We start from the raw sequence: 27359 nt of genomic DNA, 5'->3' as shown, positions 1-27359 counted from the left end.
CAGGAAATACTCACTTACTTTGTGTAGACTTCTTATTGCATGTAGGAATGCAATTTAATAGATAACATACCAAATTATGTTCTAGATGCCTTTTTCTCCTTGGCATAGGGCTTCTGCCTCGCTCTGCTGACATCACCAGCACAGAATATGCCCAAAGTAAGCAAAGGAGACACCAAGACTGCACTGGTTGGATTACTCAGATCTGTGTTAAGTGAAAAATTAGCAGTAATAATTTTAGAGGGCTTGAGATCAGGGCACCATGTTATGGTAAAACTGCAGAATTATCAACTACAGGGTCATGAGTGCCTTCAAAAATAGAACTTAAGGAATTTTTTGCTAATCCTAGTAGAAATATGTCTCAAATACAGAGAACAGAGATGGGTTTTGTGGGGTTTTTTCGTTTGTTTGTTGGGCTTTTTTTCCCTTTGATTTCTTTAAATGTAAATTTTACTCACTTTTTAAAAATAACCTTAAAGATGCTTGTAAATCAGGCTGCTAAAATGTAAAATAGAAGTGGTAAATGTTTACAAAAGTCACACAATTTTATTTACTTTGGCAAAGTAATAAAAGGGTACATATGAGTCACAAACTTGACATTCTCATAAGAAATGACAAATACAGTGCAGATGTTGCAGTTACATTAAATGCTTTGTTTTACTCAAGCAGAATGAAACAGGTAATTCAACAGAAAATACCACCAGTAAGTTTTTAAATGTGAAAATGTACTTGTCCTTTTATAGTGAATTTAAAGCAGCAATGTAATTTTTGCTAAAATATTCCTTAGAAAAAAAAGAGAATTTGGATAACTTCCTAAGGTTAGTATTTTTCAACTCAAAACCAGTGACACAATTCATCTCCTGATTGTTTCATCCCACTAAGTTATGTTCTCTTCAGGATGTTCAGTCCTGTCCTGTGGTGTCCCTAAGTCCTTCTAGCCCTATTTAGTTGACAGGCACAAATGGTACAGTGTTTGTCAGAAGTGGGACAGGACTGTTGGCTTTTATTTCAAAGATAAAGCAATAAAATGTTTTCTGATACTAAATTAATGTGCCCTTCTGATTCTAGTTTTGTGGGGAGCTTTATCAAGAGAAGTACTGTCTGTTTTGAAATTGCCCACGATCTCTTCATCAAGAGATTCTTTACATTTCTTTAATTTCATGAAATATAATATAAAATGGAGGATGCCCCAGTATATAAATTTAGTTCCAGTACACAAATTTATAGGAGCTGCACTTCAACATTCTATAGTAAAAAAAATGCCACCAGGATATGATACACTACTGCTTTAAATCCTGTGAGCTGCATTCCTTTCTCCAGCTGTTTTTTTTTAATTTCCCTTCTTACTGGAGAAAAGTCACGCTTGCTTCTGAATAAAGTGTCATCCTTAAATGAACTAATATACTGATTAGTATTTGACAGTGGAGATGATAAAGTTAATACATAGTCTAGCCTAAAGGCTTTGCAAATGCATAGGATTAAAAACAGCATTATAAAGTGTGGGTGTACTTTGAAAAGTGAGATCAGAGACTTCAGTGTTTGTTTTTCATGTTGACAGCATTTGAATTTTTTTATAGAATAAAGGTAGGTGCCACAGTTTAAAATCCACCTGGGTTCTCCCCCAACCCACCAGCATGTATTCCATTTTGATTCTGAAAGCCGCATTTAACTTTTAGGCACCTTTTTGTCTGCATCAGTTGCAAGTACAGGAAGGCAACTGAGGATTAGGGTCAACAAACTGATGCCAAGGAAATGATATCTTTAGGAAATAAGGAGTAAAATGTTAATGTTGCTTTTATCCCTGAAGTGAGCAGTTGAGAAGGCTCAGGTTGAGCAGGTCAGATCTGAACACTGTCATCTGAAATCACTTCCTGCAGTAGAACCACACTTTAGAGGTCAGTGTGTCACATATCAAAGCTGACCTTTGTTATGCAAGATGCATGCAAAATCTGCTGGAATCTAGATCAATCAGCGCAGTCATCAGCTGAAGATTAAATGAAAGTCACAACAGTAATTGCAAATTCCTCAGTTTTGTCCTATATTACAGGGTGTTGAATTTCATCTGTGTGAGACTTATATCTTGGAGAACTAGTAGTGGATATTCCTTATGTGCAGCTCATAATACAGCTACTAAACCAGTGCTTATTCAGGGTGCTGATTCAGTCCATTAAAAAAGTTAAAAGTACAGGCTTAAAAAGAAATTCCCAACCACAGAAAACATAAACAAACAAACAAATAAATAAATAATATTTTTACTGCACTGTTTCAGTGACTTGTAGACGGTTCCTGATGTTTTTTATAGGAATACAAGGAAAATTTAGGCAGTGCAACCACCCAAACTGTTTGACTTCAGCATTACTTACACAGAATTCAGACAGAGACAACTCCATCTTTTATCTTAAGAAGCAACCTGAAATAAAACCAGCTTGCCCCCCCCTCAAAAAAGCAATATTCTGATTATTTTGCTGCACATGCATGAAGCTATCCTATGACATTATCCTTTTCAACAAGGTTACATTTTGAGGCACTGTCATGGTTCCCCCCAAAATTTTTCCAGTGTGTTGGGCCAACAAGTGATGTGAGCTGGGTCCTGTGTCCTCCCAGCCAGGATCCCAGCAACTGGAGCCCAAAGGCCAAACAAAACCAGTGTTGAGTGGTGCTGTCTGCAAGCACCCTCAGCTCACACAGACTGATAATCTCCAGCAACTACTGATCTTGGCTACCCTTACTTCAGCTTGGCACAAGATGGAGTAAGGCAGACCAGAATCTGTGTTGGATCACTTGATTAAAAATCAAGGACTACATGAACCAAAGAGGCTGAAATTTAGGTCACCTGCTGCTCAGTGACTCATTAAAACATCAGAAGTCTGTCCCCTTTGTCACAGGCCATCGTTAAAACTTCTGAAATAAGTCTCGCAGAAAAGGACAGTCCAATCTAATATTTTTATTTGCAATTATCTTCTGGATTCTCCTGCTCCCTCCCACAGTAAAATATAAATACAAAATGTTCACACTTATTTCGATGGCAAATATGTTTGTTTCTTCTTTCCCACGTTCTTTATGGCGTGTAAGGTGGTGGCTTCTCAAAAGGTGGGAAATAGGGCGGTGAGTAACGAGGGGGTGCATTGGAGGCCCACATATAGCTGGGGGATGGTGACAGGGACTGGGGGTCATCCGAGAGGCCAGAGGGAGTGGAGGCTGGAAACACGCTGGAATGCTGCAGGGAGACAGCAAAGGCTGCAATGTAACCATTTCCTAATGGAAATTATTGTATCAAAGTGATACTTCATTACCAAACAGTTCAAAATTACCGTTTCAAGGTTCACCACACACAAATAACACTTCAGATAACTTGTTGCATTCAAAGTAAGCACAGCCTGTAAGTAATGGTATTGAAAGATGAGGCTCCTTAGATCCAAAACTGAAGATATTTTTAAAAAATTCTCATCACTTCTGTGTGCCTGTTGCATTTCACAAAGACTGGACAACTGAAAACTGATGAGTTCCTCTCAAATCTTGGGTGTCACACACCAGCCAGTAGCAACAGTGAATGAGCTGCTCCAAAAACCAGAGAAATGGGTCTGCCATTTTAGATTTGTGTGTAAAAACCAGGTTTTTCAAGGGCCAAGCCTTCCTTAGGAATTCTGGTGTGTCGTTTTTGTCCTGTGAAAAATGTGTGGAATGAGTGGGAAGCATTCTTGCACCAGAGGGAGTGCATCCTTTGGAAGGGGTTTGAGGGGCCAGGCTTGCTCCACGTGTTGTCAGGGGAGAGGGGCCAGGGTGGTTCAGTCACTGCTTGGAGCAGAGTGATATGCAAGGCTCAGACTTGGAATTTCATGTTAAAAAGGGATTTGGCTGTATTAAATTTAGATGAGCTGAATTTATGCCCAGCTTTTGTGCTATCTCCTGAGCCAGCACCTGTGCTCACAGCAGTGAGACCCAGACACTCTGATCTGTCTGGCTGAGCTGTGCTAACAGAGCCCAGCAGTGCTTCCAGTCACAAAGCAGGGAAATCACCCATGCTGAGCTCCTGCGGGTGCTGGGGCTGCCACACTGGCGAGCTCTGGGTCAGACAGAGCTTGGAACTGCTGAGAAACTGAGAAAAGGACTTTGTAACAAGCTTGGTTTGGCATGCACTGACGTTGGCATTTTTGTAACTGCAGGAAGTTATACAGCACCAGTGACCGACCCAGGTTTCATTAATCTCAAAAATGACTCACAAATACACCCTAAAAGTTCTGACTTAAGTGTTCAATTATATTTAGGAGCCCTGACAACAGCATTGTCCAGTGGCAGTAGCAGCAGACCCAGGAAGGTTTAGATTTTTGTCACCTCTAATGCATGGCTCAGATGAGGGATGTGGTGGCTATCACAGAGAACACCTCTTTGTTGATGACCAAAATCTTGAACTCTTGTTAATTAAAAAAAAAAAAAAAAGTCTCCTGTTGTGGTGGTTGTGCATGTGTTAATTCACATCACCCCTGTTGTAACATCCACCTGCCAGAAGAGCAGGGGAGGAAATGTCCTCAGCTACAACAAGAGAAAGCTGATGTTGACAGCAAGGTTCACATGAAATCCCCATTTCCAACAGCACAGCTCCATAGCTCAAAGAGGAAGGGATGCATTACAGCAGAGGGGATGTTTGCAGGGACCCCTCTTAGGCCAGTGAAGCATGTGGAAAATAACCACAACAAATCAGCTTCTCAGGCATCATGAGTCTTCAGGAGCTCAAATAGCTTGTTTCCAAAAGCTCTTCTATTTCTCTCAGACACAACAGTTGGCCTAATAAACTCTAGTACCTGAGCACCTGGCTTTGCCTCTCTCCTGAGAACACTGCAGAGCCAGGGGCAGTGCCTGTTTTCAATGTGATCTCTACTAGTGAGTGATGGGCAGGCAGGCAGGCAGCAGATCCTCCCTCTTGCCTTCACTTCAAGGACAGATTTCAGGAAAACACTGCCTTAGAGAGAGCACTGCCAAGGACCAATGCCTAGTAGGAAAAATTTGGTATTTTCTGCAGGACCAAGAAAATGAAACCGTGTGAATGACAGGAAGACAGGCCCCCAGAGTCCTGCAGACTGCCTGGATTTAACCTTGCTGCTGAACAAGGAAACATCCTGTAAAGTTGCCCACCTGAAAGTCATAAGCAGAGTAGGGAGGCAGGTGAGGAGTGCTGTGGTAGTAGGAGTTGTAGGATGTCACCTGTGGCCTGGAGTAGTAGGTCACTGAAGGGTGTGCATCCTCAACACTGCAGTTCAGCGTAGGCAGGGAAGGAGTCTGTCAAAACAAAAGGAAGAGAGTATGAGGCTGCAAACCCAGTCACAGAAAGCTGAGAGCTGAATGAAAGCCGAAATTATTCAAAGGATCACTGTGTGTCTTTATATGTCAACCCTGTTGCATTAGGAACTGGCAATCCAGTTCCCTCTCAGGCAGCAGCTACACTCTAAGGTCACCTCATTCCACAGCCACTGATTGTTTCAGATTCCAAACAAGCTGGCAGTAGCCCAGTGCACACCAGTACTCACAAAAAACAGATTTACTTGTTCACAAGTAGGAGAAATTATTCATTACTTCAAAATTACTCTGTTATTTGATGCATTGCTGTTCATTTCCATACATCTTTGTTTGCAGAGGCTCTCTGGTGTGGATCAAATCTCAGAGGGCTGTGATGCACAGCTGGGAATGTGTCTCCTGTTTTACTTGGGAAGATATTGGTGAGTCTGAAAAGAGTTCAGAGTTCTGAAACAATGTAGCCTTAGTGCAGGACCCAAGATTTCTTTGTAAGAAAAACATATAGCCAGGACAACAAATATCTTTTCTGTGTGAATGTTTTTATGTTATTCCAAATGAGTCACAAGTGACTGAAAAAGCCCCAAATGTATCTGTTGAACATTCAGTTCTACCCCTTCATTTGTGCTGTTTAGAACAAAACCATGTGGAAGGTAACAGGCATCCTGGTTAAGTGAAGATATTTCAAATTTCACATTGATAGAACAGTATTTTCTTCATTATCTGAAGTTTGGTTTTGATCCCTAGCTCACCCTCTCAGGTTCTGCACCGTGATGAAATTAGATGGAGAGTTTCAGCCTAACACAGTCTGTAAAGCTCAGACTGCTACTACAAAATCAACAATTAATGAGCAACCACCACACTTTTCCTTGTAGAATGTGAACACTATGAAAAGGAAGATCAATTTTTAAGAGAGAGATTATTTTCAATCATCCTGGTATTGCCAATGCCTCTCTGGTGGTTCCTTTTGAAAATACAGTCTCCCAATTCTGTTAATATGTTCTAACTGTGCTCAGATAGTGACAAAATCAGAAAAGTGAATCACTTCCACTTTTTTATTATAGTTATTTCTTGCCCTTCTTCCCACCCTGACTGATGTAATGCATAGATAATTTGCTTTGAAACACCAATAGTTTCCATGATCATTTTTAAAGGCAATTTGCCTGATTTGTTTTCTTTAATGCACTGAGAAATTGATATCCTCTTACCATGTCTTTAAAGCCTCCAAGTATTGCTGCTGTGATGATCCCTAGGAACAGTCCCACGATGTTCAGAATTGTTGCTGACCAGAGCAAGTGGTAAAGGTGGATGATGTCCTGGCAGCTGCTGACATCAATGTACTCATAGTACCCTCCAGAAATCTCTACTCTGCTAGATTAGGGAAAAAAACCAACAGTAATGATAAAAAAAAATGCACAACATATCATAAAACCTAAGCAGTACTGCTGGACAGTAAAATGCATTCCGCAGCTCAGTGATAACCTGGGCCTTACTGCTGAGGGAATGGGGATAAACCCTCCTGGATCCCGTGCTTGTGGCATCCACAATCTCCCTGCACAAAGGGAGCTCTGAAACAAATTGCTTGCTCTGTTCTGAAACAAATGACTTTGTGTCTGAACCTGCCTGTTATTTCTTTCATCTGAAACCTCCACAGAGGTTCTGGAGGCTTCCCAAGGACAAAGAGGTCCTGGAATTACCTTGGGAAATCAGAGCGTGCCCGAGGAGCAGGGGCTGCCCCCAGGCAGTGCTGGCTGCTCCCCAGAGCCCCAGGCAGGGGCAGCTGGGTGGGATGCAGGGGCCAGCACAGCTCCTGCCTGGCTCACAGGGCTTGGCCACCAGGCAGCCCCAGATCCATGCCCAGCTCCAGCTCCAGCTCCAGCTCCAGCTCCAGCTCCAGCTCCAGCTCCAGCCCCTCACTGCTCTACAACAGCCTGGGCTGGCTGGAGCCTGGCACCTCGTCCTTCTGCTCACACTCTGAACCTTTTCCACACACAGAAAAGAGAGAGAAAACTCGGTCAAATCTGGTTAGGTCATTATTTTGGAAAAGGAAAGGCAACTCCTGCAGCACATGGGCTGGAGTCTTGCAGCAGAATCCTTCAGGAATGACCTCTCTGACTGCTGAGTGTGGAACAGGCTGGCCTTCAGCACAGCTTATCAGATGTAGTGGCCTGCAGCAAATAGCCCTTCAGAAAACATATTTATCAGGGACAAACAGCACCAAGAGCTCATGAATGACTTATCTCCCAGCTCACATGCAGGGTTAGGCTCAAAGCACATGAGAGCTTTGAGGAAAGGGGGAAGAGCTGGCTCCTATTTAAGGGCAAGAAGCAGGACATCCAGGTTCAGCTCCTCAGCAGACTCCACAAGGCCTGCAGGAAACTGCCCCTTGCACAAGAGTCACCCTCCTCTGCTGATTACTCAACTTCTGCCTCTTTACCCTTTTTACTCCCACATTTCATTTAAGGAGCCCATTGCAGGGGATGAGGATTTCAATCAGAATCGAGGCATCACAGGTCACAAAAACCTGTGTGCTGGCTGGCACAACTTCTGTGTGAACTGAGCTCCCCATGGCCCTCTAACAAAACCTGTGTGTGCTGTTTGCAAGTGCTGCTCCTGTGAAGATTGTGAGAGCAGGGACCCCTCAGTGAGAGCATCCCGCGTGGTTCAGCGTGTCCTGAGCAGCGGGAAGGGGCTTGTCCTGCTGCCAGAGCCAGGGATCCCAACATCCCAAAGAATGCAGGATTGCTGTCACGTTTGCCATGATTTCCATCCTTTACATGTGCACCAACCAGTCTGGAGTGTCCGTGCCTCTCCTACTGAGACACCATCCAGCACCTCCTCTGTGCAGGATGTTTGTGTGGTACTAAGCAAGATTAAAATAACAATAACTGATTATCTTTCATCAGAGAGGGGAAAATGGGTCAGGGGCAGGTCCCAGAACCAGGACTGTGGAAAAAACAAAATACAAACAAAAAACAAAAGAAAAAGAAATACAGAAGTGTTTCAAGCTTTTCAATTCCATTCCAATCAGTTCATTTCTAATCAGTATCCTCCCTTCAGCCAGTAAAAAGGGTTGTGATCTGTGAACTACCCAAGGAAAGCAAGAACTTCACTCCTCTTTCACACACACAAAGTCCTACAGAGACCAGGATCATGCTTCCCAGCACAGGGAACCACACACCCTCTCCCAGCAGCAGCTTCTGACCTTCCTCCACCACAATCAATGATTTAAGTGGAGGCCAGCCCAGCTAAGTACTGAGAGAAATCCTAAGCCTGAAACAGCCCTAGGCAAGAGCCAGCAGTAAAAAAATCAATTTATTAATGCCTTGCTAACACACATTGGACACTCACAAGGTATAGGCAGCACATGCTGTAAATTAGACTGGCTTAGGCACAGTGGCCAGATCTCAGTGGTGTGATTGCTCTGCAGTGGTTCTCGATTGGGAGCCACCTTCTGCCTCAGTGCACAGTGCTGGCTCACCTTCCATCCCCGTGAGAGCAGGACAGACACTCCTGGGCAGAGGGGACACTGGTTCATGAAGGCACAGATGGCACCAGGCTGCCAACTCTCCTCTCTGCTAGCGGGGAATGGAATGCATACAAGGCAAAGAAGAACAGTGTCCCAGGTTTTTTGCACCTTCGATATTGTGAAATTAAAAAACAACACCCAGTGCCTACAGAGAAGGAAGGTGTTAAGCAACACTCAATAGGTGGAAAACCTGAGGAGGACACCAAGCATGAAAGTCATGGAGATTCCTGTGCTCTTATTTTTCCAGCTGGGCTCACCCGTAGCTGGGACGGCCTTGGTGTATTTCACACCCATCTTTACTTGGTTAGCTTTTGTCTGGGACTCCTCCTTGCTAACAAACACAACTCAAGGTCCCTTCCCACATCTGCCATTATCTGATGCTATCCTGCAAACGAGCTGCAAGCTATTGCAAGGAGCATGACCACTGCTCCCCTTCCCAAGGCCAGGAGTGGCATTTTTGGCTTACTTCCCACAGTTGTACAGGTCACAGCAGAAGCAGGTGTTGGTTTTTATTTTCGGCGTGCAGGGGGCACGGCGCTGTGGGTGACAGACCGCCTGCGTGAACACAGAAAAAAACCACATAAAGCACAGAACGACACCATCCCCAAAGACAGTTCCTGCTGCTGTCTGGCCTGCTCTACATGTAGAATTCTCAGTGATCTCCATATCAGCCCCAGGCAGATTTTTCCTTCCTTATCTTGCTCCCACAAAGCCCTGCTATGGGAACAGAGATGCGCTCGTCTGGAGCAGAGCAGTTTCCTTTTGCCGTGGGGAGCTCACAGACAGCAAGTGCCTGCAGAGGAAGGAGATTCTGCAACTCCTGCCAGCAGCCAGGGCCTTGCTGAACCAACCCAGCTCACCCCAGGGCAAGGCAGAGCAGAGAGCTGTCAACAGCATGGCCCAGACTGAGAGCAGATTCCAACAGTGGTGCAGAACTGATCAAAGTGTTAATTGTGCATGTCTGTGGGTGAGGTAACACCCGAGTCCACATGGACAGTCCTCAGCCTGAAAAGAGAGTAGACCACTCCCACACTGCTGTGTGACATTTAACTTTGCACCCTCAAGCAGGCCTTCTAATTTGGTGTATAATGGCTATTCAGAACTACCTAACTACCTGTGGACTTGTGAGGAAAGCTCTGAGAGACAATCAGTGCTTAGCAAAGGCAGCAGACATCGATATACACCACCAGTATGTGGCAGGATCATCCATTCCCAACAGAATCAAGACAACAGGAGAGGTGCAGAGACTGGTACTTGTTGCTCAAGTACACAGAAATTATTGCTTTCTGAAACCTTAATCCACCACCCAGCTCCTATGGATGCACAGCTGAAGAACTAGAGAAACTGGTGAATTTTCCTGTCCTACACCCCCTTCTGTCCATCTGCTCTGTCACTACTGGGCAGCACATGTAGAACCCCCCTCCCGAGTGCTCCAGCACGCTGCTCCCACCCCAGGCCCAGCCTCCCACCCCCTCCAGGAACCGGAGCAGGTTCCTGCCCCTGCTCCAAGCCTCTGGGCCCTTGGCAGGGCACAGCAGGAGCTGCTCTCACCTCGGGTGGGGTGGTGCTCTTGGAGTAGTACTGGCAGCGCCCCGCGTACAGCGGCCGCAGGTCCTGCAGAGACAAAGCACCAGGCTCAGCCCTGCAGAAACCAAACTCACCAAAGGGGCTGGGCAAGGGAACAGGCTTTAGAGAGACCCTGATCTCACACCAGCACCCCAGTGCAGCCAGAGCTGTGCAGCCCCCACCCCAGTGCCCTGGGTGATGTTTAACCCTGGTCCTTGGAGCCATGAAATCTTTACAGCCAGCACGGGAGGAGCAGTCTCTTGAGCTGGGCTCTCTGGTTGGCAGTGGCCATCCTGAACTGAACAGACACATCCCAGGTCTGCTTGACCTATTTCTGAGGGCCCTTCTTGCTGAATCATAGCAATTTTAATCCATTAATTGTCCACAAATTTGTCCTTTCTGTGCTCTTCAGTGTCTTTCAGGAAGGCTCTGGATCATCATCAACATTCCAGCCTGCAAGCAGGCATTAATGGCTCCCTTTGTGGCAGCTGTATCTCCAAGGCAAAGCCCCATGGAAAGCAATGCCAGACCGGTATCCACATCAGCGAGCCCTTCCCAGGAGCAGCCAGACCGGCTCTCCAGGTGTCTGAGCCAAAGCCTGGGCTGGCAGGGCAGTGGCAGCAGCTGGCAACAGGAACAACCCCTTGGGCTGGCATGGCAGGAGCACGTTTCAGCAAGGTGGTCACATTTTAGGACTGTCAGGTGGTAAAGTGAGGCCAACAGCCCATCTGTTCATCAAGAGGCACAAACCAAAGCCTCTCTCTGTCACCACAGCTCTGCTCAGCTCTGGGTGCCTCAGCCACCCCCAGTGCCAGCCAGGAGGAGATGCCAGCTCATGCCACAGCCCAACCCACGAGGTCACACCCTCCCAAAGGGGGCCAGACATGGCCCAGACTTGCTGGTTTCGTCCAGACAGACAGACAGACACCCATCACACACGTGAGAGGAGCTGCCCTTTGCTCTGCCAGCAAATCCTGCCATCCAACCACCCTTCCACACTGGAATACTCAGGGGCAGGAAAGAAGGGCCAGCTTCACAAGGAGCATAGCCAGCCAGCTGACACAGGGAATTTCCATTTCATGGGTAATTCTGACCTTCTGAGATTCCTTTCCATTCTCATACAAATAAACTCTAAATCTGTCTTTTCAATCCCTTTTAGCCAAAAATTTCAAAAAAAGTCATCAAACTGCAGAGCTGCAGGACAAAAAAACGTTTGCAGTCACAAATTTCAATCAAAAAGCTGAAATGGAATTGTGTCTTTATTTCTATACTAATAACTAAAGCTTCTGCACAGCCCACTGTACTAGGGATTGGTCATGACAGCAGTAGCTCATAATTTTTTAAGTCACCAAATGGAAACTGAGAACCTACTGCAAATGTTTCCTGTTTATACTGTAATGCTTCAGTGAGCTTCATATCAAATTTCTTCATTCTACTACAGCATCCAGTGATTCCCTCTGCATTAAGAACCAGCTCTGCCAACATTTAAAACAAAATAGATGCTACTGCTCATATCTTGTCCCTTGGCAAGAGCTGTAATTCACATTACATTTGAAGTGTTCTCATACTCAATAAACACATAAAGCCAAAAAAAAAAAAACAAACCAAAGCAAAGCTTTAAGATCTTAGTGCTTTCCACTCATTTAAAAATATTTTTTTTAAAATGATACATTTTTTCTAAAGCTTGTGATTTTAAGCAGCACTCAGCACATGATACACATTTACAGGGTTGGATGTGGGCTGATCCAGGCTTGCAAACCCATCAGTTGTTTTCTCAGAGTGCAAGCACTGCAGGGCCGTGTTTCCCTGGCAGCACTTACGATGTGTCTGGCAGCAAAGACGCCGTCCACAATGGCACAGCAGAACGCGGCGATCACACCAAAGCTGATGAACACGATCGATGCAACCAGCTGAGAAAGGAAAACAAAGCAAAGAGTCACCTGCCTCCCACAGCCGAGAGATCAGTGCCCTTCCACAGGGCTATGGAAAGCAGAGTGATGAGCCCTGCAGCAAGCAGTGACCCAGATGCTGGCCTGGCTGCCCTGGCTGAAGGCACTGGGTGTGTGTGGCTGCCCTGGCAGGAATAGGAGCATTGTGCCAGACTGGCTCTCTGGGGACTTGATAGAGTAATGCAGGTTTTTCATCACTCCAATAGGCTAAACTTGGGCTGAGGATACACCTCCTCTTCTGGCTGCTGCTGTCCTTAACTCTCCCCATGAGAGACAGAGGATTTCTCCTCTCCTCACCCTGCAGGGCTGTGGGGAGCTGCTTCTGTGAGCACTTCTGAGCTGTGAGGATGCAGAGACTGCAGAGTGTGAGCCTCTCTGCTGGAACTGTGCCCTCAGGGAGCAGCCCCTGGCTGCAGGCACAGGCACAGAGCCATGAGAGCAGAGGGCAGTGCCCAGGCAATGCCATGGGCTCTGAACACCCTCACTGCAGCCTGGCTGGGCTCCTGGTGCCAGGCTGTGCCAAGCACAGTCCATCCAGCTCCTGGAGAGACCCTTCCCTCCACCTGCAGCTTGACAAGGGCAGTCACACAGGCACGACCCTTTTCCAGTGACCCCATCCTGCCCATTAAAATTAGGGTGAAAGCATTCAGCGGGTAAAGCAGAAATAATCTCCAGTCCAGGTACGAGAAGCAGTGTCTATTCCCACCATGCCACTCCAAACACCACCTCTGCCAAGAGCCCTGCTCAGCTGGGGGAGCCTGCAGCAGTGCTGACACAGCCCCTGCCACACCTGGGCTCAGCCCAGCTGCTCCCAGCACTGATCCCAATCCTCTGCCAAAGCACACTGGGGATATCAGCAGGGCTGCAGGGGGAGGGCAAGCACAGCATTCACACAGCCAGGGTCACCAAATGCAGCTTGGGGAACAGCTTTCAACATCAATTCGAATCTATTGAAACACATTATTTCAATCTATTGACAGTATTTCAGTGTAAAGAATGGGAAGCTCCCCAGTGGTTTTCCAACTCTGGTGACTGAAACCTTCAAGTGTCAGCTGCTGGCAGCTGTAAGAACTGTTTCTCCAGGAGTACAAAGGTGACTCTGGTCATGGGGGAGCTGTAAGCAATAATAAAAATCTCTACACCCCAAATACAAAGCTAAGAGTTAGTCTGGCCAGCACTGACAGATACGTCAGGTCTCCTGACTTGGGGATGTTTGTTTTAAAGATCCAGGTACTAAGTTTGCTTGAAAACCTTGGCTCCTGCCACTGCCCAAGGCTCCAGCTCTCAGAGAGACAAGCCAACCCCCCAGACAAATACAATCCAGAAGGATTCTATCGGTGTTTTTAAAGTACCTCAGGATTTTTAGGTTAATCACCCTGGTGTTATCTACATCTCCCTAGGTGAGAACAGATTTTGTTCCAGTAACCTCATGTACAGACCAGATCAGCTCAAACAATGACTGGAGACCCCAGAGGGTTCACTTGAGGCAGTGGAAATGGTTTACTTAAAAATGGGAGAAAATAAAGTGGTTTTCTAGATGAGGCAAGCATTCAAGGCACAGCATTCACTGGACTGCAGCAGCAGAGAGAGCAGGCCGTGGAAGGATCCCAGGCACCACGTGAAGGTGCCATGACCACACCAGGCTGCCACTGCAATATTGGATGCTGTGCCACAGAGTGCTTGCAGATGGCAGCAGGTGACAAGTTTTCCAGGAGCAGATCCCACGCTGACCCTGTTTCTGTCAGCTGTGAACTCCTGCCTTTCTGCCCCACTCAGCCCCACCCTTGGCATGCCTGGCTCCCAACTCACACCATCCATTGCAGGGTCACTGTCTCACTACCAAACCAGGGAAACCACACAGGCACAGAAAGTCCCCTTTTAGTGGAAAACACAGGGTTTACTGTCTTTTGTTTCATACACACATGAAAGAGGATATTTGCCCTAAATAGCATGAGCCTTAGAGATGGGAAGTGAGCCAAACACTAAATATACACAATTAGGGAATTTGTCAGTCATCTCTGCTCACGGACAGGAGCAGCTAATATGGTAGTTTAAAACAAATACAAAGTTAATGATACTTTCATAACAGCCCTACCTAGAGGTAAGTATCTGATGCTCACTTTATTTACACACAGTTTTCTCCCTCTCGGATGTAGAAAGAAGAAAGAAAAGCCTGAGAACCAAACACTGTGAATTTATGGTAGAGGAAAAAAATCAAACAGCAAATAGAAACATACAAATGGAAAGGAATGAAAAAGAAGAAATGTCTTTAAGAAGAATATCTTTACAAACAAACTGTGGGCCTGATGATAGATAAGGCCAGATATGGAGAGGAGAAAGAAGCAATCGGGGGAACCATAAATTCCATAGGAATTCCACTAATTGCCACAGACTGTTCTTCACTGGAGACTGTGCTAAATCTCTGGATTTAGAGAGAAAGAACAGAGACACAAGGAAGAAGAAAAACAGGGGGGGTATTCATTAGAAGGATGTATCAGGTGTTTCAGGAAGTCTGTACCTGTTATGTTCCTCAGCCAATGGGGAAAGAGAGAGGGAAATGAGGCTGGGAAATGAGGATACAAAAGAGGCTGTGTCCCCTAAAAATTTTGAGACACCCCAGGGGAAATTACCCATGGCTTCTCCCTTTATTCAATAAAGTTACAGGACTCCTCTGTCTCCTTTTGGACATAAATCTCTATTGTTTGTGGATTAATTTTCTTGACAAAATTAATTTTAGAAATCCCAGTTTTCAACTTGCCAACAAGATTATTATTTTTGATTTGGGGTTGATAACACTGTTACTGTAGCAAGCAGAAGTCCCTCTCTAAGCTGTGAGATATTATTGACTGATCCTCACTCGTGTGACTCCAGAGGAAGTCAGCAACACCCAGCAGCATCCAGACAGCAAAAGACAAACTGGGTTTGGACAGAGCAGGAGTGTCCTGGGCTGAGGTTCCCTTTAGGTGATGGGACAGCCCCAGATGGGCTGTGAAGGTGCTGGTTCCTACTCTTCCATGGCACAGCTGACTGCCATAAAGGTGTGTAAACTGCTGGCTCCTCACTTGGAAGCGCTGAGTGGGCAGTGGGTGTGTGCCAGAGCTGCCTGGGCACAAAAGATCTCCCTTCCCTTCCCTTCTGGGGCATGGCATGGAAGTCAGTGCACCTGGGTGGGAAACCCAGAGAGGTCTGCTCCTGTCAGCACCTTGGGGGAGTGAGAAATGCTCCTGCAGGTGAGCTCTCCCCATCAGCCACACTGGCTCCCTCCACTCCTCACACCCTCACACTCACCAGGGTCAGACAGATGTTCTGTCACCTCACAGACAGGAACTGTACCAGAACACAGCTGCACAAGCTGCTTGCAGCCTTTCTGCCTTCAGCTGCACAACAAGCCAGACCAAGGCTGCCCTTTAGCAAAGCAGGACACAGGGGAAGTGCAGAGAGGTTGAAAAAAAATAAATCTTCCACAGCCAGTGGTATCATGGAAACATGCAATGGACAAAGCTGCCACTGTGAAGTGCTCCTGGGTAAGGAGGACATGTGACTAAAGCACGGGGACAATAAGTGACAGCTCCTGCGTGTCCTCTCTGCCATCAGAGTGGAGACAGCTCGCTGCCAGCCCAGGCAGCAGTGATGCAATCCTGGCAAAGCTGGGTCATGAATGTTTTTTAGGACACAGAATGACAGAGAGATGAAAAGAATAAGCTCAGGCCACCCAGGGCTCTTCAGAATAATCAAACAAGCCAGAGCCACACTGTCACTCGTGGGCACTCCTGTGAAGAGCCCAGGACTGGCACAATATCACAATATGGTCATTGCTCAAACAGACACTGACACACTGCTAATACATGGATGAGCAAGAGGCTGAAACCCTGCTAGGACAGAAAGAACAGGGATATGTTGCTCTTGCAGAGCCAGGGTGAAAACAACACAAATATCCACTGGGAAACCCACCTGCCCTGCACCCTGTCTGACTGTGGGACAGGCAAATGGCATCTCCTGCAGGGTCTGCCTCACCCTCTCCTCCATGCAGGGAGCCTGCTGTGTGCAAAGCAAAGCAGCACCGAGGCAGACTCTGGGTTTGGACAGGAATTTCTCCCATCTGCCTTTTCCTTGGCCTCGTTCAGCAGCACACAGGGCTAACCTGAGCCCTGAGCCCCTCCAGCCCTGCCCCAGCAGGCAGCAGGACAGGCTGCAGGGACAGCCCAGCCCCTGGGCCCTCTGCAGCCCCAGGGCAGCAAGGCTGGAGGGATCTCACTGCCAGGGCCAGGGGGATTGCTCTCCTGAGTGAGGCAGGAGCCAGAGTGCCCAGGGAGCTGCTCCTGGGCTGCCAGGAACCAGCCCCAGCTCTCAGGAGATATGCAACACTACCCTGGAAGAGTTAGGAAAACCTAAAATAATACTCTTTACACGTGGTATTTGAGTTATTGTCATTTTTTAAGTAAAGTTTTTATAAAGAACTTACCATTTGTCTTTTGTTTTCTATCAAGTTTGATCCGATTATTCCAAGGAACGACCCAAAGCCAAGCTGAAAAACAATGTAGTGTTAGCATTTACTTCAGGATGATACTCAACGTATTTTTCAGACAGACAGAACACAATTAAATCCAGAAGCAGCAAAAGAACATTCTGCTGATGTGTGAGCTCTTTTCCTTCAGCAAGAAATCAGTGGAGTCTCTCACTAGCAGGAACTATCAGGTGTAGCCACTTATGACATTAAAAGCGTGTGTAAAACCAAAAGGATGAGTTCTGAATTCCATGCCCCCAGTGCTGAGGAATGGCTGGTGGATGAGGATGTGCATTGGTGTCTTGGAGCAACCCTACAAACACCCAGGAGCCTCCAGATGCAAACCTAGCAGGACCAGTGCACTAAAACCTGCAGGACCAGGATTCTGTGACCTCACTGACCTTGTGAGCAACCACCTCAGTTTTCAACTCAGAATTCCTCAATGTGAAGCATGAAATAAAGGAAATTTGTACTTTGGAAGATTCAGCAGTTTTCTGTCTTCTCTTACTCCTCCCTCATTTCCAGGCGTGAGAATGCATCAGCCAGGGTGTTCTACCAGAAGAGCTCACACTGGCCCAACAGAATAAGGCTCTGCAGCTAAAGCATCATCTGTTCTGTAACTCACAACACTCATTTCAGCTCACTGAAGTCAGCCAGGAGAGCAATTCCCCACCTCCCTTCTCCACAGCCTTCATCCACACTAAGAAGTTTCTAGGACAGAGCACACCTCAGCCAGGACAGAAACAGGGGCTTCAAGCAGGAACAATGGACTAAGAGGGGAGATGCAAATACAGAATTGTGTCACACTGAGAAAGGGCTTTGGTTGGTGTAGAGCACATTCAACCCCACTTCCATGGGTTGGCAAAATGAGAAGCACTGGAAAAGTCCTACAGCTGGATCTGTCATACTAAAGAGAGGCAAATCCAGACAACAGAGCAAGGGCCAGTGAAGATCCATGAGAGAATGCCCAGTAACTGGCCAACTCCCCAGGAAGGAAAACAAGGCATGAGACAAGCTGTAGTGATTCAAAAATGAGCCAACTAACCTGGAATCAGTACTTTGAGATGCAGGAACAGAAGACAAAGGTTTGATGAATGCAGTGCTAACAGCCAGAGGCACGTGCAGAGATCAGCAGACACAGATAAGATGTAAACTTGGGCTTCAGTCTCCCCTTGCCCTGCTGGAGCCCAGCAGCCTTTGGAGCAGTGCTGCAGGCAGGGAAGGCAGCTGGCTGAGCAGCAGGGATTAAAGTGGAGCAGCTGATGAGGCTGCTGCTCCCCCACTGCCTGGCTGGCACTCTTAGCCCCTGCAGACCCCTGTCCCCACACCTGGCACAGTGAAGCCAGGGTCTGCTCACCCCTGGGGGGGCAAACAGGCAGGGCAGAGACCCAGGGCACTGCTGAACTGCCCCACACTGACCTGCCAGTGCTCCTGGGATTATTATTTAGCTCAGGCAAACAACACCCCCACCTTCCTCAAGTAAGAGATTTATAGTTCAAGTCCAAGCAAAAAAAAAAAAAAAAAAAAAAAAAAAAAAAAAAAAAAAAAAAAAAAAAAAAAATTGGGAGATCTAGGCATTAACAGTGATGTGGATCCAGGTGTATTTTTCAATCTGGTGATATTTAGCAGAAGGAACTTGTGTGGTAACACACACCTAAGGCAAATGCTCAAGAAAAATGTTTTGTGTCCTTTGAGCTTTAAGAGAACATGGTGTTTCAGAGCAGCCTCAAAACAAAAAGTGAAATGCTTTAGATAATTTAAGATAATTCAAAAGAAGAAATTAGAGCAAGTCTGTACATCCAGCAGGTGAAGACCAAATAAATTGGTGGATTCTCATCAACAGGAATTCTCATTGCACTAATGGAAGAACTACTCATTCTTCCACGGATGGGACAAAGAGATCTCAGTAATGTTCCTCAGATACATCATTTATTTGCTGGTAGATGTGATCCCCTGGGATATCTGTCTGAAAGGAGGACAGGACACAAAGTGAATGTGCTTTTCCAGAGTAAAGCCCCAAGCCAACATCCTTGGCAAGGAACCATCACAGAAGAGCTTTGCCAGTGCAAGCCCAAGAAAGGTCAGTAATTCACACAGATTCTGGCAGCTGCTGGAACTTGGAGACAGCAACAGATCTCACAGTCTCACTTCCACAGGGCTCCTTGTTTTCTGCACCTGGGCATTGGTCTCGTCTGCTGAACATCACTGTTGTGCTCTGGGCTCCCCTGTCCAGCTCGGTCATCCAGGCACAGGTGAGGACATTTCCCACACAGACACAGCTCAGGGATTCCCTGATGCAGCTGGGAAGGTCTGGGTGGTCATGGAGGAGGGTGAAGGCACCCTGGCTACAGGGTGTTACTGAACCCTCTGCTTCAGCTTCTCCAGTTCTATCAATGAGGAACTGTGCTGCTAGAGGAAAAAAACCAAACAACTTCAAACCCTCAAAAAACCCAATCAAACAAAATCCTACTGATGTGTGGGAGGTCTCCAGTGCCTGGTTCTGCCCTTCCTTGGAAGTAGAGGCCTGGGAAGATAATCCCCTGCATTGAAGCAAACATCTTTGCATCTTCCTCCTCTCACAAGAGGTGCTTGCCCAAGAAACACAAGCTGAAGGAGGAAAGAAGGAAGGGTGGTTTAGGCATGGCAGCAAAGAGACATCTGATGTCTGAGTTCAAGAAGAATTTGGACAATGCCTCAAGCATATGGTGTGATTCCTGGAGCTGTCCTGGAGTTGGGATTGATGATTCTGGTGGGTGTCTTACCTCAGGGTATATGTGACTTTATGATTCTGTGTTCCACAAGATGATTCCAGCCATGGAACTGCTCCACACACAGAAGTCACCCAGCCTTCAAAGAGACTTCTGGCTCTATCTGCTTGAGGACAGCTCATGGAACACTCACTCACTGCAGCCAGCCCTTTTTCCCCAGTAAAGGGAGAAATCCCAGCTTGTTATGAAACATCAGCTATTTTAAGCACCTTCTGAAGCACCCAGCAGCACACTGCAATGTTTCCCTGTGCAGCGAGACAGGTGAGGTCATCACACATTTCCACAGAGCAGATTAATGAACCCAGGTGGGGAATTTGGTGACAAACACAAATTGCCAGGGTGCCTCTGAATAAAGAAACTCATCGCCCTTCCCAAGCCCAGGACTTCATTAATTCCTTGAGCAGACAAAGCCTCAGAAAAGCGAAAGGGATGCTGACGTTCCTGGGCCATAAATAGCTCAGAGATGTCAGGGGGATGTGAGCAGCAGACTCTGCCCATTTGCATCATCTGCAGGACCTGCTCTGGAGCACGAGGCTCAGCTCAGGCTGGCACAGTGCAGAGTAGGTGGGGAGAGTCTGGACCCAGTCTGTCATCCTTCCCAACACCTTCCTTCTAAACTTCTCTTCAAAAGAGATCAGGCCTAAATGCAGGAGATACTGGGACAAGCCAGAAAACCTAAACCAAAGAGGCCCAACATAACCTGTAAGCATGTTCCACACTGCAATGGCTGTAAAGGGGCTTTAGAAAAAACTTGGTCACTGAAAGTATAAACCTCCCTGAGACCAGCAATGCATGGCAAATAAACCAAGCAGCAATAAGACAAGAACAAGTCCCCACCTGCTTTTCTGGAATGGTTTCAAGCCTCCAAATTCAAGGCTCCAAATCAAATGTGCAGCATCCTACAGCTGTTAGACCAGGAGCCTCTGGCTGGGGCTACTGGCTGCATTTAATCTGCTGAGACACCTAATTTGACTGCAGTTCGGTGCTTCTTTTTCAGCATGTCTCAGACATGCACAGTAACAGAGCAGGACTTGCTGTCCAGCTCCTGTTAGAGCTCTGCTCCTGCCAGGAGGGTTGTGACATACCTGCCCCTCGTGCTTCTGTAAGACAGCATACATCTAATGGCAGGAAGGAAGGCTGGACACCTGTGGTCTTCTCTAAATTAAGCCATGTGAAGCTAAAAGATGTTTCTTTCCCATTTTCAGCTGCTGGTAACAAAAAAAGAAGAAATGGATGTGCTCGTGGCTTTGATGTACATGCTCCCCTGGCAAGCTGCCACAGCTCCTCATCCAGGGACTCCAATTTGTTAAACACTTCTGCAAGGAAAGTTTATGACCACAAGTTCATGTTGCCAGTATTTCAAAACCTGCTCTCTCAACTGCTTTTGGCAGTAAGGTCCTTCTTTGCCTTACTTCTGCCTGGTCTTAGTGTGATCTATGTAAACAAAGAAGTTCTAAAGTTGCTTCAGCTGACATAATATATTTATCTGTCTCCCCACTAGCTCAAAATCAAGTCATTACCTAAGCTCAGAGGAAGCTGGCACTTTGATGGGTTTTTTGCATGGGAATGTGCAGCAGGTGCAAAATAATAACAAAACAAATAAATCAGATGGTAATGAAGTAGCTGAGCAAAATATTCAGGACAAAATCACCCTTGACAACATTTTCGGCTTTACAAGGGACTTTGTAGGCAATAAGTTTTCTAGACCTACCTAGGAGTTCTATACTTACAATAACCCCTGGGTAATAACCTCCAACAGTCACATTTTGGGTTCTTGTTGTAGCAGCTAGGCCCACCGTTAGAATTAACACTGACACAATGAGGAGAGTCACAGTTACGTAGAGGGAATTTCTTTTTCTTCTATTGAACGACCCTAAAAACACACACACACACAACAGAATTTGCTGATTCCATCTGGGGAGAGTCACAGCACCACAAATTTCTCCTCCCACTGCCAACCACGCCACGGTGAATTTCCCTTCTACTGGCTTGAGAATATTTTTGGGTTTGCCTGTCACTTTTCACCTTCACTAACATTGCTCTGACGTAGATGGAGAGAGCCTTAAGAGCTGCAGCTCTGCAAAGCTCATTTAGATACGCTGGAGTCTCCCAGCCCCTCTAGCCTGGAGCAATTGAGCTAATGAGAAATATTCACATTAGACATTTATATACTTTCTGATCTGTCTACTTGCATCAGGCTAAATAACCCCACTGCATGCTGCTTGTTCTGAGAGGGGAATTTTGACTGTAATCATAAGGCATCCACAGTTTTCCATGCAAATAAGACATCACCACTAACAGCCACTTCTCTACTTTCAGCAAGGACCAGGTATTTTTAGATGCTTGAATAATGAATTTGTGGATTAGTAAAACTCATCTACAGCTGCCTGATGATGAGGGATTTTTTTTTTCTTTTCTATATTTATAGATCTCCCAAATGAGCATAAACATAAAAGAGTGATTCCACCAGCCAAGAGGAAAGCTGGCTGTGACACTACACTCAGCAACATCTTCAGGGTGTGTTTGGTCTGCATGTGCTTTGCCATCTTTGTGCCACTTTGTAGAACAATTCTTTTGATCATATTTAATATATTACATAGATACAACCCAGCACCTGCAAAATGGCTGGGGGGATAATGGATTGTAGGGGTCCCTGCCTGAATCCCTGTGGGCTGCTGGGCCACCCTGAATCCCATTCCCACAGCCTGGGGCTCTCCAGCAGGCCCTGGGAGCAGGGAAGGATATTCCCAGCTCCCAGCAATTCTCTGGGGGTTTCAGAGAAGAGCAGGAACGTGTCCCAAGGGCGAGAAGCAGCTTTCACCGCTGCAGAGTGCATTCCCTAAAGAAACCACCCTGGGAATCTCCCTGGCAGCCTGGGCACATCGAGGTGAAGGTGAAACCCCTGCAGAAAGGCCCTGGGGGAAAGCTTGGCCCAGCCAAGCACAACGTCCTTGTCCAAGCTCTCCAGAAAGAGGAGCACAGCAGGCCCTGCTGGGCAGCTTTCTGTCTCACAGAAGCACACCCAGGTGCCCCCAGGCCCTTCTGTAGGATCTGTGTATTTGTGCCCAGCAGATCCTTTCACCCAGCGATGATGCGGCCACACCAACCCACACAGGCTGCTACCAATGATCTGCCTTCCTCCCCAGGGACAGCTCTGGGCAGGGAAAGCCCTGCAGCTCCCCTGCTCCTCCACAGCAGCTCCAGCTCCAGCTCCAGGGGCTGTGCTGATGGCAGCAGGCCTCCCTCTCCGTGCTCTGGGCTGCCATGGGCACAGGACTGGGTCATTTCACCCACTGATGAGCTTGAAATCACAGACAAGGGCCAAACCTGGGGCTTAAAAACCCAGCAGATGGAGAGCACAAAATCACAGAAGGGTAAGGTTGGAAAAGACCACTGGAGGTCATCTATTCCAACACGAAAGGCAAGAGAGGTCTATAAAACAAAATAAAGCACCATCCTTTCTGACTGACCTGCTGTCTCTGGAAGGAAAGCTCTCTACCAACAACCCTTCTGCTCATATCCCAGAGCACAGGTCTGACTGCACCACCGGGACATCACTGGTCCTAAGAGCAAGGAGCCTGACAACTGGCTAGATAGTTGCGAATTTCAAACAAAAAAAAAAAAGCTAGATAGTTGCTAATAGCTAAATTAAATAGCTAGATAGTTGCTAATTTCAAACAAAAAAAAATTAAATAACTGCTAGAGAACACCAAGATTCAGGCTGGGTATTTTATCAATGATCCTTAGTCTTTCAAGCCATGATTTACAGGTTGGAGATAAAGGTACGTGACTGTTTGCTGCAGGACACATTTGGGGTTACTCTCCTACACCTGCCAAATAAGTTAATAATAGAAAATGTAGGCTTCTAAATCACTCAAAAATCATTAAGATATGAAGCCATTCTCTATGTACTGCCTCACAGATACCATCATTGTGCCACACTTCAGTTTCAATGTAACCATTTAAATGCAAGCGTCCCATAAACATCTTAAAAATCCGTAACAGTGGGACCAAAACTGGAGAAAATTTGCTGTTTATTACACAGATGAGTTCTGAAAGGTGAGAAAGGACTAATCCATCTTGCTTCCACAGAATCACCAAACTTGTGATTACTGCTGTGGTTTGGGTGGCAATTGAGCAGAGGGTAAATGAGCCCAGCCAGTGTTCCTCACCCAGCTCTGGGGGGTGCAGATGTCTGCAGGGCATGGCTGGGGGTGCTGTGGGAACTCACACACCCCAGCCAGAGCTCCTGCACTGCCATCACAACTGCTTCAAAAAGTTACCACGAAAACCACTCTAAAAGGAGCTCCTTGAAACACCATGTACAGATGCTGTATTTGTTTCAGCACCATCGTGTTTTTCACTCAATTTCTATGCTGTTTCCCAGCTTAGGACTGCCACACACCAACATTCAATAGAGAACATAAACATAAGGTTTCAACTGGAAATTTTCTCAAAGCTTTTCAATATTCCTCATAAGATTAAAAAAAATATTTAAAACCTTTTATTTCAAGTTCAGACAAAATCAGCCATAATCTTCTAAACTGATATTGAAAAGAGATATGAAAGTGAGCAGATAATGTGACTACCTCCATTTCAGCACTAAATTGGGATATTAGTTACATTTTTTCCTTCTCAGAAAACACCTTGCTATGCGTGTAGAGAGAAAGTGGTTTTGTACTTCTGTAAGGATGCCTGCAGCTGCTCCAGCATACAGACTCATACCCAGTATCTCTCTAATAGCTGCTGAAGGGCTGCTCTGACAAAATCCTCTCCCTCAACGTTAATTTCTGCTGAAAGTATCCCCCATCAGGTCATTTTCCTGTGTGCTCCTGAGCTTGGTACAGTTTATGCACAGAAGCCGAGCTACAGCAGCTTTGCCATCTCTGCTTTTAAGAGACAGTAATAGCCTTTTCTCTGGGATTTATCCCAAACAGATACCCCAAAACTTGCAGTGCTCACCACAACATAAGCAGACAAGGTGATCCAAAACACTGTGCTGAACTCAGTTAGGGAGCTGTAAAGAAATTTATGCCATCCATAGCCTGGCTATTGCTTTTGCTAACATGGCACTCCAAACAGGCACTGGTTTTAGAATGATCGTTTTTCTTTTAAGCATCAGAAACATCCTCTTGTTATATTTGCCCTACAAGCCACTCTAAAGACAAGGTTGTAGCAGGTTTTTCCAGATTACTTTAAAAGTTTGCAATAATGCATATCTTTGAACTGCCCTTGATTCACTTTTTTTATTTTTTTTTCCACGATTATTAGAAGAAAATGGACAAGATGGCACAGAAACACGACCGACTTCTCCATCTTGTTCTTTGGGGGAAAAACCAGAAGCGAAGAATGGACACACGGTAGCAGTTCAAGGAAGAAGCCAGCTCCAACTTTTACCCCAGGGGAGCCGGAGGCAGATGGCACCGAGCCTCCCCCTTCCCAGCCCCTCTCCTTTCGTCCCATTTTCTGCCACAAACGCGTCCCTCGGCTCGCTGTGACCCCCGGCTCCGGCTGCGGCCCGGCTGGCCCGGGCGGGGGCTGCGGGCTCGGGGCCGCTGGGAGGGAGCGAGGGGAAATCGCGGGGAGGGCCGGGGGGTCCCCGACCCCGCTGGGGCAGCGGCGGCGCTCCGGAGGATGCTCCGTGCGGGATGCCCCGCCGCGGGTCCGGGTCCCGCCGCAGCGCCCGGGGCTGCGGGGACACGGCCGGAGCCGCGCTCGCCCGGCGGGAACGGCGGGGCGGGCGGGGGAACGGGGGCCGGCCCGGCCGCCGCAGCCCCGGATCGTCCCCGGAGCCCCGCAGGGCCCCGCGGCCAACCCCGCGTCCCCCGGGATCCCCCCGGTCCCGCACTCACCCACGGAGTCGGGCAGGGCCACGCCGGCCGGGCGCTGCTGAGTCAGGGACTGCCGCATGCTGCCGCCGCTCCCGCCGCAGCCCGCGGGCCACGGCGGCGGCACAGCCCCGGCACCGGCACCGGCCCCGCCGCGCCTGCGCCTCGCTCCGCTCCGCCCGCGGCCGCCCCGGCTCCCCGGGAGCGAGCGAGCAGCGAGGGGCGGCTCTGGCCGGAGCGGCTGCCGGGACCAGCGCAGAGCCCGGTCCCCAGGGGGCTCGGGGAGGGACGGACGGAGCTCCCGCCCCGGCTCCGGGAGGGCAGAGGTCCCGTCCCGCCTCTGGGAGATCCGGCACACGCACCGGCAGCTCGGCCAGAGCCGCTCGCCACCTCTCCCCCCACCTCTCTTCCCACCTCTCTCCATCCCTTTGCCTTCAGCAGCTCCCACCCTCCTCCAGTCCAGCTGCTCCAGCACATTCTGTCCTTCGCCAAAATCTCCCTGGCACCTCTCTGTTGCCCCGTTGTCCCCATCTCCCTCCTCCCTGGGGTGCAAGTGACGGTTCCGGGCAGCCGCCCCGACACCCCTCCGGCCCAGCGCTGCATTTCTCGGCACTCCGGGATCTCCGCTCCGGGGGCAATGCCTGTTGCTGCCTGTGCCCTATTCCATGGGGGCAGCAATCATCTGCAATCTCCTGTCCATGGCCAAGGAGCAAGAACAGGCCCTCAACCTCTGTTTTCCACATCCTATCCGCAAAATGGGGATAAAAGCATCTTCCCAGCAGGCTCCGTAATTGCTTGTAAATCACTCTAATGCCCTGGGCTGAGAGGTGCTAAGTACAAGTAATGTAATTATTTCAAGCATATTTCATCAACTTAAAAGAAACGAATACTATCTCTGCTTTAAACCCCCCACACTTTCACTGGATAATGACCAGCTTCTCCCAGGAGAGAAGGGAAAGTGAACACTGACAGCCATGCGAGCGCCTGCATCCCATTCCACCTGCCGAGCTTCGGCAAGACAACCCTTGCCCCAGGGCGTCAGCCTGGCCAGCAGATCCAGCTGTGGGCACAGCTGTGGGCACAGCTGGCGGCGTGCCCTGCTGCCGGCGGGCTGGCTGCGGGCACCGGCCCCGGCACCGAGCGGCAGCCCCGGCCAGCCCGGGGCAGCTGCCAGAGCTCTCTGCGTCCCGCTGCGCCCGTTTATCAGCACAGCCGGTGAGCGGCTTTCGGCCACGCTCGGGAGAGGACAGGGAGGAACGGTGCCTTGCCACCGTGCAGCCCTGCGGGGCTTGCACACATGTCCCCATGTCCCCGAGCCTTCGGGCACGGTCCCAGCCCGGGGCAAGGCAGCCTCTCCCCTCCCTGGAACAGGGCCTGGCTCTCTGGCAAAGGAAGGGTCACCGCTCCCATTGGAAAGGGGCCAGGAAATTCAGCAGGCGGATGGTGCCGAGCTGAGGCTGGGACAGAGGTGTAAAACGAGCCCCAGCGTTCCTCGAGAGCTGCGTGGACACGGCCAGGGACGGGCGGCCCCGCACGCCGGAGCTGCTCCAGCAGCAGGAGCGCAGCGCCCACCCCGACCCCCAGTGCATCAACTCCTGCCCGTAATTCACTGATGGAGGAAAACCTGAGCATCCCCAGCCCCGGCCCGAGCGTGGCACGGCAAGGTGTGCCTCCGGATTGTGTCTGACAGGCTGTGGGCAGCTCTCAAACCTGGGGCTGTGAACTCCCGCCTGCTCTCGGGGATAAATATAGACCCGCCTGCCCCTCTCATACCCCTTCCACCGCGAAAGAGATTTCGCAATTTAACCCCGGCCCCGCTGTGACTGACAGGCACACATTGACGCTTTTCCCATCGGAAGCCCCAGCGATTTGTTAATGTTTATTCACAGCTCCTCGGTCTCCTGGGGGAACAGCCTGGCTTCCCCATGTAGG

At 48.2% G+C, this 27359-nt stretch overlaps 1 protein-coding gene across 2 annotated transcripts; it reads right to left on the bottom strand.

Moving 5' to 3' along the window:
* Positions 1-523: 523 nt before the first annotated feature.
* Positions 524-25555, bottom strand: TMEM255A (transmembrane protein 255A). Of its 2 annotated transcripts, none has more exons than XM_054289604.1 (9): positions 25452-25555; positions 21330-21472; positions 16790-16852; positions 12199-12288; positions 10364-10426; positions 9279-9367; positions 6492-6654; positions 5128-5271; positions 524-3214 (listed from the first exon to the last, which is right to left on the bottom strand). In XM_054289604.1, exons 1-9 carry the CDS (start codon positions 25507-25509, stop codon positions 3056-3058), a joined length of 972 nt encoding a protein of 323 aa, XP_054145579.1. In that variant the 5' UTR covers positions 25510-25555; the 3' UTR covers positions 524-3055. The 2 variants fall into 2 exon arrangements, with proteins under 2 accessions (XP_054145579.1, XP_054145580.1); XM_054289605.1 differs by having other exon boundaries at positions 6492-6651.
* Positions 25556-27359: the final 1804 nt, after the last annotated feature.

Source organism: Melozone crissalis, unplaced genomic scaffold, assembly GCF_028551555.1.
Source record: "Melozone crissalis strain CALT ecotype California unplaced genomic scaffold, PUWL_Pcris_2 ptg000068l_1, whole genome shotgun sequence".
Lineage (NCBI taxonomy): Eukaryota > Metazoa > Chordata > Aves > Passeriformes > Passerellidae > Melozone > Melozone crissalis.
The sequence above is the reverse complement of the archived record's forward strand: the minus strand, read 5'-3'. Positions and strand labels throughout refer to the sequence as shown.